The sequence below is a fragment of the Salmo trutta genome, chromosome 3 (genome assembly GCF_901001165.1).
Source record: "Salmo trutta chromosome 3, fSalTru1.1, whole genome shotgun sequence".
Classification (NCBI taxonomy): domain Eukaryota; kingdom Metazoa; phylum Chordata; class Actinopteri; order Salmoniformes; family Salmonidae; genus Salmo; species Salmo trutta.
In genome coordinates, this window is record NC_042959.1 from 50783264 (window position 1) to 50798304 (window position 15041).

Genomic DNA, 15041 nt, shown 5'->3' on the forward strand with positions numbered 1-15041 from the left:
TCATTGTACAAATGTATTTATATTTTCAAACACTGGAGACTAAATATAGTTTACATGTTGTCAACAATCTAAGCCAACCCGTCTGTTTTACCCCATAGTTGTGCACGCATCTGTTTGGTTGCTAATCAACCAACCTGTCTATAGCACACAACCTTTAAAAGCATGATGTACTTTTTTTCTTGATTCATTTCATTTGAGCTCTCTGGCTACCCCAAAATGAGAATTCTTTATGACATTTTGCCAAAATGTACTGCAGTATATCAGTATTCTATGTACAGAAATGTATTGGTTACAACCACACATACTACATAATATCCCCAACCACAAAAATGAAAGGAAAGAGCAGAAAAACAAGAAAGGGTTTGACCTCTCTACTTTTCCAAACCACATCTTTGTCAGTCCTTCCTCATGGTGACAAAACAGAATACTTACAAAAAGTTAAATGATGCTTCCTTGAAAAACATTACCAAAACTTGCTTCTATGTAGAACTACAAAATATTATTATTGAAAATGTACAACCACCAGATACATACAGTACCATCTGACACAGGGCTGTAAAATAAAGCATTTACCAAAACTATTAACTACAGTAGTTTCAGTTATTACACAATATCTCTGTATTATCATAAAACATTCCAACTTGATTCAGCACATGAGGAAACAACACCAAAACTCTTAACTACAGTAGTTTCAGTTCAACAAAAGTCCTAGTATCATCATAAAACTTTCGATCTGGATTCAGAAAATTATATAAGAACCCATGGCTATACAATACTGTATTCTATCCCCCACATTTCTAGCGAAAATTGCTTTGTCACTCACCACCACCCATTATAGCCTTGACATTGGAGTAAAGCGCTGTATTCTCATCTGTCTCTGCTGCCGGCTTACCGTTCTCTTTCTCCTCATCCTTCCCCATCATCACACCACTCCCCTCTCCTCCATCTTCATCCCCTTCTTTCTTATTCTCTCGTTTGATTTTGGCGTACTCTGACTCTGTTGTGGTGGTCTTCTTCTCTGCCTCCTCAGGAGTCTTCTTCTTCAGCAGGGAGTAGTTGATACTGGCGTAGTCCACTTCATTTGGATCTTCCCTTGTGTCAAATTTTCCTGCAGCTCCACTGGTCTGGGGCCCTCCGTTTTCTGCTCCCCCTCTCAGCTCCAACTGCAGAGGGGTCTGTTCGCCCCTCACAGCCTGTCCTGCATCCGTCTATGGAGTAGATTACAGAAAGCACTGTGTTAGGAGTCTTTTGTTAGCTTGGTGGTCCCAGATCTGTTTATCCTGTATTATCAACTACAGAAAGCACTTTGATACTACTATTGGCATGTCAATGCTAACTAAATGTTGGTAAAACTGAATAAAGAAGGAAACTGGTACTGCACCTGTTGGTCTTCACATGCCACCATCTCCAGGTTCATTAAAGGGTTTTTGGAGTCCTTTGGGATCGTCTTTTTTTGTCTATGGAAAATATTACAAATGACATTTCTCAATAACTATATTTTGGAGGGGTTAGCAAGCACGTCCATTACAATAAGGTGCAAGGCATTGGTGCTTTTGACAATATATCTGATTCTCATGATAGTAAATATGAATTTCTAAACACAATCTGCAATTGATTTTAAAAACAACACTCATATAACACTAACTGTACTTCAGTAACAGAATGCATGTACCTTTTACATTTCCCTGTCAAACACAGGAAGATACAACAGATGGTGGCTGAGAGGGCTGCACCAATCACAAATGCAGTAATCAGTTTTAGGTCCGACAGCATAGCTATAATGTCTTCCCATTCCTTATCTAAAAAGAGAACAACAACTCTGTATGTAAAATTACATTACTTCATATCCTCTGGAAGAAGAAATTGCAATTTTCCTTCTCTCAGCCTAAATGTACAGAACATTCTCAATATTGCAAACATTGGGTGGGATTGGGAAGCTGTGGCTCTCTAACCAAGTACCTTGACTTATATATTTACCTTCTTGCTTTTCTTGGCTCTTATTTCGGGTTACCTGCAACTTCTCTCTCACTACACCCACCACATTTCTGCTGACACACTCCACAGTGATGTTGTTGTGGTTTCCAACAAGCAGGCTCAGGGTGCTGTTCACTGAGGAACCCAACACTGACGTAGTGTTCTCTGTGTTGAGCTCCAGCAGTGGCCACTCTATGAGGGGTAAGGGAACCCCCTGACTGACACACACACAGGTCATGACCTCTGCCTGGTCCACACACCCAGAGCCAGGAAGAATCACAGGAAGGTCTGGAAAAAGACAGTGAAAAGAGAGATATTGGTGATAGATTGACGCTATAAACATGGCAACATAATTCCAGATCATAAAATATTAAATGAGTTTGTATATTTCAATCCAGTTTGAACTTACACATCACAGTGACAATGGTGGAAGCTGTCATTGTCCTGTTGTGGTGATGAACTGTACACACATACTCCCCAGCATGTTCTCTTGTCACATTGGAGATGGTGAGAGTGGCATTTTCAGTGTAATTCTGAAGTGGGGCACTTGTCCCATTCTTACTCCAAGTGATGTCAGATGGAGGGTAACTGTCAACACTGCAGGTCAGATCCAGGGTACCATCCTCCTTCACCATTTTATTTCCAGTTATTTGGGGGTCTTTCACATCTTTGAGTGCAAAGAGTTTCTAATTTTACACATTTATTTTTACACATACACTAAATTCAAACTATATTGGTTGAGGGACTAATAACAATGGATCATGATTAAAAAGGGAAAAAGTCAAAGCCATGACATAACTGAGTGTAGACTACATATTGTATCATTTGTTTATTATGAAGGTTAATCCTAGGTTTCAAAGATTCTCTGGAGTAAGATGTTTCATGTAAAATGTAGGATCGATGGTACTCACATGACACATTCAAAGTTACTGTCTCTTCAATTGTATATGTTTTCTGGAAGGTTACTTGACACGTAACCATCATGTTGTGGTGCTCAGCTGAGGGGGTAAAGGTCAAAGTTGAGAAGTGGGTTGTTGTCACATTGGTCAGGTCCTCTCTCATCTGTATGGTGGTGTTGTCTCGAAGCTCAGTGATGTTGTCTCCTGTCCCTCTCCATGTCCATGTTATTTTAGGAGGAGTTCCAGAGCAGATCCCTGGGGCAGTGCAAGTCAGAGTAGCTGGTTCTCCCTCTGTCAGAGGAGGAGTCAACACTGAGGGCTTCTGGGTCAGAGCTGGAGGCAGGAAATACAAACACAGAAGTTAGTTTTACATCTGTGTACAAAACAGCAGTGACACATAATCAGCTGTAGGAGAGCAGCAAGCATGTGCTGACCTTGAATGGGAGTTTTCCCAGTAACGACATCTTGTCCTGTTATGAGAGGAGCAGGGTTGGGGAGTAACGGATTACATGTAATCCGTTACATGTAAGGGATTACAAAAAACGGTAACTGTAATTCATTAAGTTACCAGCAAAAATATTGTAATCAGATTACAGATACTTTTGAAAACGAGATGATTCAATTCAGAAAGGATGTTTGCAAAAAATGTTTTCACACTTCTCTGTTTTCTCAATCACATTCAAATCAGCATTGAGAAATGGCGCGAGTCTGACTACAAGTCAGAGACCACTATGATGACACTCCAAATGTGTTTGATGAATCGCGGGTTAAGAGCAGGAATAGGCTTTTTGTAGGTTACAGTCCAAGCTATGTCTTCCAATGGTGCGACTGCTATCGGCATCCAAAGATTATCCAACTTGAATAAACTATTGGAGGCAAGGATGACAGCAGTGGTGTAGTCTACAGTGATACGGATATCACTTATTATGGATATCTACATAGCGCATTGATGTGAATCACACTGCTCCTCTCTCATTCAGCTATTTGCGCCGTACGGATTGTGGTTGTTGTGAATGGCTTCTCACAAATCTAAATGTGCATTGGAAACATATAATGGTTGAATTCAAGAAGTTTAAGCTGTTTTTGAAACCAGTGGACAGCCAGTGAAAAATGCACTCTTGCAAAAGCTGAATAGTGAGGATCCAAGCCTAAGGAATAAAAGTGGGGCTTTGTTGCTCAATCTAAGTCATGCTGATTAAAAAGAAAAATCCATAGGCCTAATGGACACGTGCTCAAACTTGCACACTTTTGATAGACTTAAAGGGGCAATCTGTAGTTTCTACATCCATTTAAAAAAAATATATATATCTATTGATTCTTGGAACAGTATTACTTATAAATGCCTCATGAGCTGAGTTCAACTGTCACAGTCCACGAGAACCCAAAATATAAGCTTGTTTTACTCCAATGTTTGTAAACATTGTAAATGTAAACAAACACTGTATAGCCTCATAACATGGTTAACATGATAATTGTGATAACATGGATAGTCAGTCCTTGCATCCACAGCTCTGTCTATTCATCTGAGAGTGGTTACATTTCTCCAGGCCCATCCCTCAGCTTTTTACCCAAATAGAGACGGGGCAACGCTTTTGTTATTGTTTCATCTGTGGATTTGCCCTTTAAACAGCTGCATATTATCATGATATCAAAGTGTCACCAACAAAAAGGTAAACAATAGGCCTATAGCAAATGCAGCATATGGCATTCATTTTTCACATGCAAATAGCATTTGTCAGGAATGCTTAAAACATTCCATTCAATGAGTGCAGCATTTATTTTTCAACTCTAATCAAGGAGCCCAATCAGTCCTCCATGACAACAAAATCATAAACAACATAGTAGGGCTGGCTAATAAGTCCTTAGTTTTGGGGTCATGCTCAGGTAAAACAATTAGGCTAATCTATACTTCCATATTTCCAAGTCCTTTTAATCATATTATTATACATGTATGAGGTGGAAAGTGTTGGGTTAGAAGAAGCCTACATAACCAACCCATAAAGTAAAATTGAACATCCATATATGGCCAGCTATGTAAACTGTAACATTGATTTGATTTGCAATAGATGTCGTTCAATTGGTAACATAGATTTTTGTGTACTTCTAATGCCTCTTTATGTAATCAGATGACGTTACTGAATTTGGGTAATCCAAAACTTACGTTACTGATTACATTTTTCGACAGGTAACTAATAACTGTAATGGATTACATTTAGAAAGTAACCTTCCCAACCCTGGAGAGGACTTTATAATAAGGGAGCCTTGGGGGGGAACTTGGCAAGTGTGAACTGTATATAATGAACTACAGTAATAGTCTGTCACTGTAACTGGTAATAAAAGCAATGAAGTACCTTTCACTGTGATTTTCACTTTCTTGGGGTATGTATATGCATTTAGCAGTCTGAATTGATACTCTCCAGTGTCATTCTCTCTGATGTCGTTGATGATCACACTACAGTTCTTCTTTGTCAAATCAGTCTCCAGTAGAGACACTCTCTGTTTATAACCCTCCTGAGCTTTAGAGGGAGTTTCAGAGTGGATAATTATGTCTCCATCCAGATCACAATTGCCATTTTTTTTACATTTTAACCACATTGCTGCAGTAGGGTTGAAGTTCTTTGCATGATTGAAGGTACATGAAATTACAGCACATAGTCCCTTCTCTCCTGTTATCTTTGCTGGACTGAAGGCGATGGTCCAGGGTGATGCTGTCCGTGGTTGTTGCTTTCCTGATGGAGGGACATTAATAAAGTCATGAGTAATACAGAAAGCACTTCAATACTACTTCACTTGTTTGTAACATTTTTCATGATATAGTATCTATTGAGATATTTGCCATACCACTACTACTACCACATCTACTACTGATTATTATAATAACGCTAGTAGTGATAAAGGGGACCTTACTTTTGCACGTGGCTCTCTCTGTCAGAGAGAGAAGTAGAGTTGCCCAGATGAGGACCCACATCCTGCCTCTACTGCACTTATGAGTCAATCACAGCACCGGGGTCTCTCTCCTCTTTCTCCTCTTTCTCTAATGGTCACTATCTCTGTCTGTGTCTACTGGTCTGGAGCACAAGACGAGTGTGAAATAGAATATGAAATGGTGTTGTATTAATAACAACATATAGCAATACACATATTAATATTTCATTACACCTTTATGAGTGCTACAGTGGCATTCATAACAACCTTCTTAGCACTTTTATTCAACTAAGATGTATTTTGCTGTAATGCCTAGAGAGGATGTCAAATAAACATTTACAATCACAGTTCATATGATGCCTTCTTCATAATGCATTACAAACACATTTATAACTCCTTATGAGTGACTCCTTATAATACAATATAATGCCCAACATAGGCGCTAATAACTGCTCATAAATATCTTTAACTGCATTCAGAAATCTTTATACCTAGGCTATATAAAGCCTTTTGAAGCAATATGTTGAAATGCCCTATAATAATATTACCATTATATTACTTAGTCATAATCAAGTTTTAACAGTCATTCAATGTAACGAAACAAAACTATATAATGGTTTAATAGCTTGTCTTTTGATCCATGCAGAAAAAAAATACTGAATCAGCACATTACCTCTCTCTGTGTGCTCTCTCCTCCTGTTGATCAGGAGCCCTGTGTGAGTCTCTGATGTGTGAACTGTCACTTCATGTCCCCAGTCTGTTACTCCACCCTCTAACCTGGTGCTGCATTCCAGGAAGTTCCTCTGTACTATATCGTCCAGCCATACTGTACTGTATGGACCATAATCAACACAAACCCATTAACCAACCCTTATAACCCCATCAATCCACAACCATCACCCAACCTTGATAAACATTGCAATCCCCTTGCCTTTTATATTCAGATGCAGTTTTATTTCACTACAAGAACGTTTCTATAAGATTTCTAAGATTGTCTGTTTGTAACATGCAGTGGTTTAAAGTACTGAAGTAAACATACTTGAAAGTACTACTTAAGTATTTTTGGGGGACATCTGTACTTTACTATTTCTATTTTTGACAGCTTTTACTTTTCCTTCACTACATTCCTAAAGAAAATGATATACTTTTTACTCAATACATTTTCCCTGACACCCAAAAGTACTTGTTTCATTTTGAATGCTTAGCAGGACGGGAAAATTGTCCAATTCACACACTTATCATCCCTACTGCCTTTGATCTGATGGACTCACTAAACACCAAATTATGATAAATGTGCTATATTTCGTATTGGATCACTAAAAAACGCTACTTTTACATTACTGTGGAGTGGCCTTCCCTGTGGCTCAGTTGGTAGAGCATGGTGTGTGCAAAGCCAGGGTTGTGGGTTCAATTCCCACGGGGGGCCAGTACAAAAAAAAAAAAAATAATCGATGAAATGGATGCATTCTCTAGATAAGAGTGTCTGCTAAATGACTAAAATGTAAATGTAGTTGGCCAATAAAATGGTCTTACAAAGATGTGAACATACTTGGTATATCACGAAAGAAATTATCTCCTTCAATACATTTTTATAGAAAGTTATCTTGCTACCATGGAAAGGAAAATACCTGTTTATGTGTGGAAAAATCACCCAGATTAACTCTTTAGTCATATTACAGTTTACCTATTTGCTTATGGTTTTGCCTACACCTAGCAACCTGCAAAAAATATGAAATTGTATTTGGAATAGTAAGCCAGACAAAATGAAAAGAGACTATTTATATAATGAATATGAATTCGGAGGGCAGAAATGATAAAATATTAAAGCATTAGAGCATCTCACTAAAGACGTCAGCCATACAAAGGTTATACTTAAATCCAAACTGACATTGCTCGTCCATATATTTATATATTCTCAATTCCATTCCTTTACTTAGATTTGTGTGTATTAGGTATTTGTTGTGAATTTGTTAGATATTTCGCTACACCCACAAAAACATCTGCTAAACCCGTGTGACAAATACAATTTGATTTGATTTGAAAGTCCATCATCAGCATGCACCATACTACACACATTCACAAAGTTGGTACCTAAACTAAAAGCCTTCTAGAGTTATTTTAGCCATTGTAAGTCATAGTCAAATTGATTGGAATTGAACTGAGATTGAGGGTAAAACTAAGTGGGTAAACAACTAAGTAAAACATACTCAACTGTTGTGATAAAACAAGGTTTTTCTGCACAAATATAAGTACATAAGCATTGTGGAAGCCTGCACATTGGTTGGTTAAACTCTTTATTGTATCCCAAAAATATCAGCTATCACAACCATGGTGTCAAATGTGTTGTACATCAGTTGTACAACCTGAGTGTGTACAGGTCCAAAGATATCTGTTGAGTCAGATATCAGTGACTATGAGTAAAGACCCACCAGCACCATAAATGGCTGAAGTTATGTATGCTCTACCAATGACTTTTGGTTTGCTTTTTGTTGTTTTTGTAATACGTTGAGATGCACTAAAAACTGAGCTGTTAAGATGGAACGCAAGAACTGACCAATGTGAACCATATCTGCAATTATTTAATCGAAATATGAACTGCCCTCATGCATTAGTGCAAAGACTGAAAAAACAATTATACCAAGGGCCTGAATGTCAATGCAATATTTTAGGTTACTTTATGCTGACTTTAGCATCATCTACAACTGTGGCTAATTGTGCTGATATTAAAACTTGTTAGGGATAGGGTCTAGTTTCCTGAATTTCCGCCTAACTGTCGTGCCCAAAGTAAATTGTCTGTTACTCAGGCCCAGAAGCCAGGATAGGCAAATAATTGGTAGCATTGGATAGAAAACACTTTTTGAAGTTTCTAGAACTGTTAAAATAATGTCTGAGACTATAACAGAATTGATACAATTTCAACTGGAATTATTTTTTTAGGTTCCAGGCTCTTATAATGGAAACCTATTGTTCCGATGTAAATCTGTCTCCCAGATTGCAATTCCTATGGCTTCCACTAGATGTCAACAGTCTTTATTCAAGGTTTCAGAATTTAGAGTTTTGGTTAGGAGAGCACCGGTACAATATCAGTCTTTTGGTGCACTTTTTGGGATATAAAGACGTTTTTTTTCTAACAAAACGACCATTCATGTTGTAGCTGGGACCCTTGGGATTGCAAACAGAGGAAGGTCTTCAAAAGTAAGTGATTTATTTAATCGCTATTTGTGACGTTATGAAGCCTGTGCTGGTTGAAATATATGTTGATGTGGGGCGCCATCCTCAGACAATCGTATGGTATGCTTTCGCCGGAAAGCCTATTGTAAATCGGACAACGCAGTTAGATTAACAAGAATTTAAGCTTTTAAATGATACAAGATACTTGTATGTTCATGAATATTTAATATTACGATTATTTATTTGAATTGCACGCCCTCCAATTTCACGGGATGTTGTCGGCTGGTGTCCCGCTAGCGGGACGCCTATTCCTAGTGTTGTACTGTGCAACAGTTTGTTGTCTCACTACAAAATTACGCAGTGAAAAGGGGGAACAAATACAGATACTGATTCTCAACTCTGGCCTCTACAGATGTTTTTACATTTCTCGCAACCAGTAATGACAGACAGTAATTAGATACTGTATATCTGTGATCTGTAAATGTGCTCACAAGTATCAAAGAAGAATATCTCCACTGAACAGAGATACCTAAGTGAGACAGGCAGAGAGCTGGTGCACAGTAGAGAGTGGTAAGTTGATTCATAACAATTTAAACAAGAGTCATTTATCAGCATATTATGAAGTGATTCATTGTTTGTGCATATGGTTAGCTGTTTACGGAAACAAATGGTATATTCTCTATTACAGCATAGATTTGTGTCTCATAAATATTGATTCCTTATGTCCTGTGATAACAGAAGAAGCTGGTTGAGATCTGCACCGTATCTATCTTCTGGGTCATAACAGCAAGCTGTAGTCAGTGCATAGGTACAGTATAATACTGTATGACATGTAACATGTTTTGGAATAAGATTATTCTCTTTGTAAGCTTTGGCTGGTCAAATGTAAATTTATTACAATACATTTTTTTAATAGAGCCTCGTGAGACAGGTACAAACTTCTCCCTTACAGTGACCCAAGATGTTACAGTAGAGCCTGGGCGGTGCATTCCAATATCATGTAAATTCAAGTACCCAGGCAACATTACTGATTACGTACGCAGAGTCTGGTTCAAAGGAGAACCACTTACACCTAAACTCAGCAAAAAAAGTAACGTCCCTTTTTTCAGGACCCTGTCTTTTAAAGATATTTTGTAAAAATCCAAATAACTTCCCAGATCTTCATTGTAAAGATTTTAAATACTGTTTCCCATGCTTGTTCAATGAACCATAAACAATTAACAAACATGCACCTTTGTAACGGTCGTTAAGACATTAACAGCTTACAGTAGGCAATTAAGGTCACAGTTGTGAAAACTTAGGACACGAAAGAGGCCTTTCTACTGACTCTGAAAAACACCAAAAGAAAGATGCCCAGGGTTCCTACTCATCTGCGTGAACGTGCCTTAGGCATGCTGCAAGGAGGCATGAGGACTGCAGATGTGGCCAGGGAAATAAATTGCAATATCCGTACTGTGATAAGACAGCACTACAGGGAGACAGGACGGACAGCTGATCATCCTCGCAGTGGCAGACCACGTGTAGCAACACCTGCACAGGATCGGTACATCCGAACATCACACCTGCGGGACAGGTACAGGATGGCAACAACAACTGACCGAGTTACACCAGGAACGCACAATCCCTCTATCAGTGCTCAGACTGTCTGCAATAGACTGAGAGAGGCTGGACTGAGGGCTTGTAGGCCTGTTGTAAGGCAGGTCCTCACCAGACATCACCGGCAACAACATCGCCTATGTGCACAAACCCACAGTTGCTGGACCAGACAGGACTGGCAAAAAGTGCTCTTCACTGACGAGTTGCGGTTTTGTCTCACCAGGAGTGATGGTCGGATTCACGTTTATCGTCAAAGGAATGAGCGTTACACCGAGGCCTGTACTCTGGAGCGGGATCGATTTGGTGGTGGAGGGTCCGTCATGGTTTGGGGCGGTGTGTCACAGCATCATCGGACTGAGCTTGTTGTCATTGCAGGCAATCTCAACGCTGTGCGTTACAGGGAGGACATCATCCTCCTTCATGTGGTACCCTTCCTGCAGGCTCATCCTGACATGACCCTGTAGCATGACAATGCCACTAGCCATACTGCTCGTTCTGTGCATGATTTCCTGCAAGACAGTGTTTTGCCATGGCCAGCGAAGAGCCCGGGTCTCAATCCCATTGAGCACATCTGGGACCTGTTGGATCGGAGGGTGAGGGCTAGGGCCAATCCCCCCAGATATGTCCAGGAAGAAGAGAAGGGTAACATCTCACAGCAAGATCTGGCAAATCTGGTGCGGTCCATGAGGAGGAGATGCACTGCAGTACTTAATGCAGCTGATGGCCACACTAGATACTGACTGTTACTTTTGATTTTGACCCCCCCCCCTTTGTTCAGGGACACATTATTCCATTTCTGTTAGTCACATGTCTGTTGAACTTGTTCAGTTTATGTCTCAGTTGTTGAATCTTATTATGTTCATTCAAATATTTACACATGTTAAGTTTGCTGAAAATAAACGCAGTTGACAGTGAGAGTACGTTTCTTTTTTTGCTGAGTTTATCATTCCATGAATGTAAATACATGCTTCTTTTTAAAACCCTTTATTTTTTCCCTTCAAATTGTTTCTACCCACATTTAAACATAGTACAATTACTATTTTTAAATGTATTTTGTTCATAGAAAAAAGTCATTGAGTATTTTCCTCTGTGTGTAAACCTACAACTTGTGACCTAACATCTTGCCTCACACACACACACACACACGCACGCACGCACGCACGCACGCACGCACGCACGCACGCACACACACACACACACACACACACACACACACACACACAACCTTGGGGAGAGCTTGATATTTCATTAAAGGTAAATTACATTTTCATATAAAACCCTTTATTTCTTAAAAAAATGTTACTACCAACATTTAAACATATTACTATTATTAAAGTTTACTATGCAATATTAAACTATACCTCTGTTTTTTTTTACTAAACCTTTATATAAATCCTACATATTTTTATCACACATACTACATTTTAATACCTATTAAATGTTTATATGTATAATTATTTTGTTGTTGGAAAAACGGTTTTTTAAATGTATTTGTTTTCGAAAGAACACCTCGGGGCCTGGCAGACACCCTCATGCACATACACACAACCTTTGATGGAAAGACATAGGTCCAGAGGAATGGAGACAAAGAGAGCCTGAGATTTCATTAAAGGTAAATGACATTTTAAATCCCTTTATTTCTTCAAAAGTGTTACTACCAACATTTAAACATATTACTATTATTAAAAATGACTATGCAATATTAAACTTTACCTCTGTTTTAATTTTTTTACTAAACCATATATAATACATATTTTTATCACACATTACTACAAAATATATATTTAAAATGCATTATTATTTTTAATTGTTGGAAAGGCAGTTTATTTTCATTTTTGTATTATTATTTTCTTATAAAACAAGGGTTCTCTCTCTCTCTCTCTCTGCTTGTAACCCCACAGCTTGTAACCTGACACCAGGCCTCACACACACACCCCAAGGGGGGCGAGAGACAGAGAGAGAGACAGCGATTTCATGCATTGAAGGTAAATCACAATACACTTAGAATTGGTCTAGGAGACATGTTTTCTGTAGTTGTATGTGGTTTATCTGTGTTAGACTTGTCATAGGCCATGTTCTGTTATAATCTCCACCCGGCACAGCCAGAAGAGGATGGCCACCCCTCATAGCCTGGTTTCTTCCTAGGTTTGGGCCTTTCTAGGGAGTTTTTCCTAGCCACCGAGCTTCTACACCTGCATTGCTTGCTGTTTGGGGTTTTAGGCTGGGTTTCTGTACAGCACTTTGACATATCAGCTGATGTAAGAAGGGCTATATAAATACATTTGATTTGATTTAGATAAATAAAATAAAAATGTGGCTTTGCAGTTATGTCAAATGGAGTGTCTCCATCTTGTGGTTGTTTGTAGGAATATGATCAAGAAAAGATAGATCTTAATTATGTCAACAGAATAAATTGTTATTGAACTGGATTAGTTCTATAGAAAATATCTACTCTTGTCTACTGTCATACCATCTGTATAATTACTGTCAAATACAATTTGTTTTAATAGACATCCAACTTTTGACACCATGTATTACAGAGGAGGCTGGTAGGAGGAACTATAGGAGGACATGATCATTGTAATGGCTGGAATGGAATTAATGGAACAGAGTCATACACCTGGTTTCCATGTGTTTGATACCGTTCCATCCCTTCCTTTCCAGTCATTACAATGAGCCCGTCCTCCTATAGCTCCTCCCACCAGCCTCCTCTGATGTGTCAATATGTAGACGGGACACCATAGTGTTAGTTTTAGGAACGTCTTTACCAAGATAAAACCATATTTTGATACAGAGCATTATGGGTACTATAGTATATCATGCTACAAGACAGTTAAAACATATTTTATTTTAAACATAATTTATAAATTCTTTGAACAAATTTTAGGTAACAAACAACTAAAATACACACAACCATCGAAAGTAAGGTAGTGCCTCAATATAGGGTTAAGGTTATAATCAAAATGCAAAAACATGAAAGGACAGAGGAGAAAAACGAGAAATGGTTTGACCTCTCTCTCCAAACCACGTCTTTGTCAGTCTTTCCCCATGATGACACAAAAACAGAATAACTTCAAAAGTAATATTACATTAACTTCCATAAACATTTACAAGACAAACAAAAAAAATACTTGTTTCTATGTGCAACTAGCAACAAATCATATTAAACATTTACAACCACCAGGTATCGGGTGACACAGGGCTGGAAAATAAAGCATTACCAAATCTATTACCTACAGTAGTTTCAGTAAAACAAAGTCTCTGTATCATCATAAAACATTCAAACTGCAATCAGCTCATGAGCAAACAACACCAACACTATCAACTACAGCAGTTGCATTTGAACAAAAGTCCCAGCATCATCATAAAATATTCATTCTGGATTCAATTTTTTTTTAAATCACCACATGGGTGTATAATAGAAGCCATAGTACTGTGTGCTATCCCCAACTTTTTCTAGACAAATTGCTCTGTCACTCTCTACCCATAATAGCCTTGACTTTGGAGTAAAGCACTGCATCCTCATCTGTCTCTTGTACTGGCGTACCGTCCTCTTGCTACTCGTTCTTCCTCATCATCTCTTCCCCTTCCTCCCCTTCCACCTCTTCTTCCGCCTCCATCACGCCATTGCCCTCCCCCTCATTCTTCTTCTCTTGTTTGATTTCAGCGTAGTCTGACTCTGTGTTAGTGGTCTTCTCTGCCTCCTCAGGAGTCTTCTTCAGCAGGGAGTAGTTGATGCTGTCATAGTCCACTTCTTTTGGTTCTTCCCCTGTGGCAGTGTCCCGCAGCACTGGTCTAGGGCCCTCCATTTTCAGCTCCCTCCCTCAGCTCCACCTGCAGAGGTGTCTGTTTGCCCCCCACAAATATATGGAAATATCTGCTCTACCCTAAATTACAACCAACTAATTGCAGCATTACCGCTAAAATGGAAGAGGCAAGTTGAAGGGGATAAAAGTAAAGAACTTGTCTGTCGGCCATGCATTAAATACTAAAATTGGTTAAAGAAAATTGTGATAAATCAAAATATATACGAGTTTCATTTAACAACCAAAAAACTGACAGCTGTGCCATATAGATTACAAAATAGTTGGGAAGCGATTTTCGATGCACCGATTCCATGGCACATGGTTTATGAATTGACATGCAAAATGACGGCGGATTCAAAACTTAGAATTTTTCTATTTAAATTATTTTGCAAAATTCTTGCAACCAATAGAATGTTATATATATGGGGGATAACACCTTACCAGCTCTGCAGATTCTGCTGTGAGGAGGCAGAGTCATTAGATCATTTGTTTTGGTACTGTCCATATGTAGCTCGTTTTTGGTCACAGATCCAGGAATGGCTGAAGAATTGCAACATTTACCTGGAGCTAATGCTGCAGATAGCATTACTGTGTGATCAATAATTTAATAATACTAATATCAAAAATGTTTATCTTTAATTTACAATCTGTAGAAACTATGAGAATAGAA

The 15041-nt window shown here is 38.6% G+C and overlaps 1 protein-coding gene across 1 annotated transcript; it reads right to left on the minus strand.

The window, feature by feature from the left end:
• LOC115165503 (sialic acid-binding Ig-like lectin 5) lies at window positions 1-14374 on the minus strand. The gene is made up of 9 exons (XM_029718679.1): window positions 14127-14374; window positions 5520-5602; window positions 5225-5389; window positions 2886-3206; window positions 2384-2641; window positions 1978-2262; window positions 1673-1799; window positions 1382-1457; window positions 1-1208 (listed from the first exon to the last, which is right to left on the minus strand). Exons 1-9 carry the CDS (start codon window positions 14372-14374, stop codon window positions 816-818), a joined length of 1956 nt encoding a protein of 651 aa, XP_029574539.1. The 3' UTR covers window positions 1-815.
• Window positions 14375-15041: the final 667 nt, after the last annotated feature.

Bases quoted from the DNA above. Each gene is read 5' to 3' on its own strand.
- LOC115165503 (XM_029718679.1), bottom strand. From the start codon at position 14,374: ATGGAGGGCCCTAGACCAGTGCTGCGGGACACTGCCACAGGGGAAGAA. The intron at 5,603-14,126 runs GTAGCAAGAGGA...TCCCTCCATCAG, and splicing joins GAGATGATGAGGAAGAACGA to GAAAGCAACAACCACGGACA. The intron at 2,263-2,383 runs GTAAGTTCAAAC...GTCTTTTTCCAG, and splicing joins CACCATTGTCACTGTGATGT to ACCTTCCTGTGATTCTTCCT.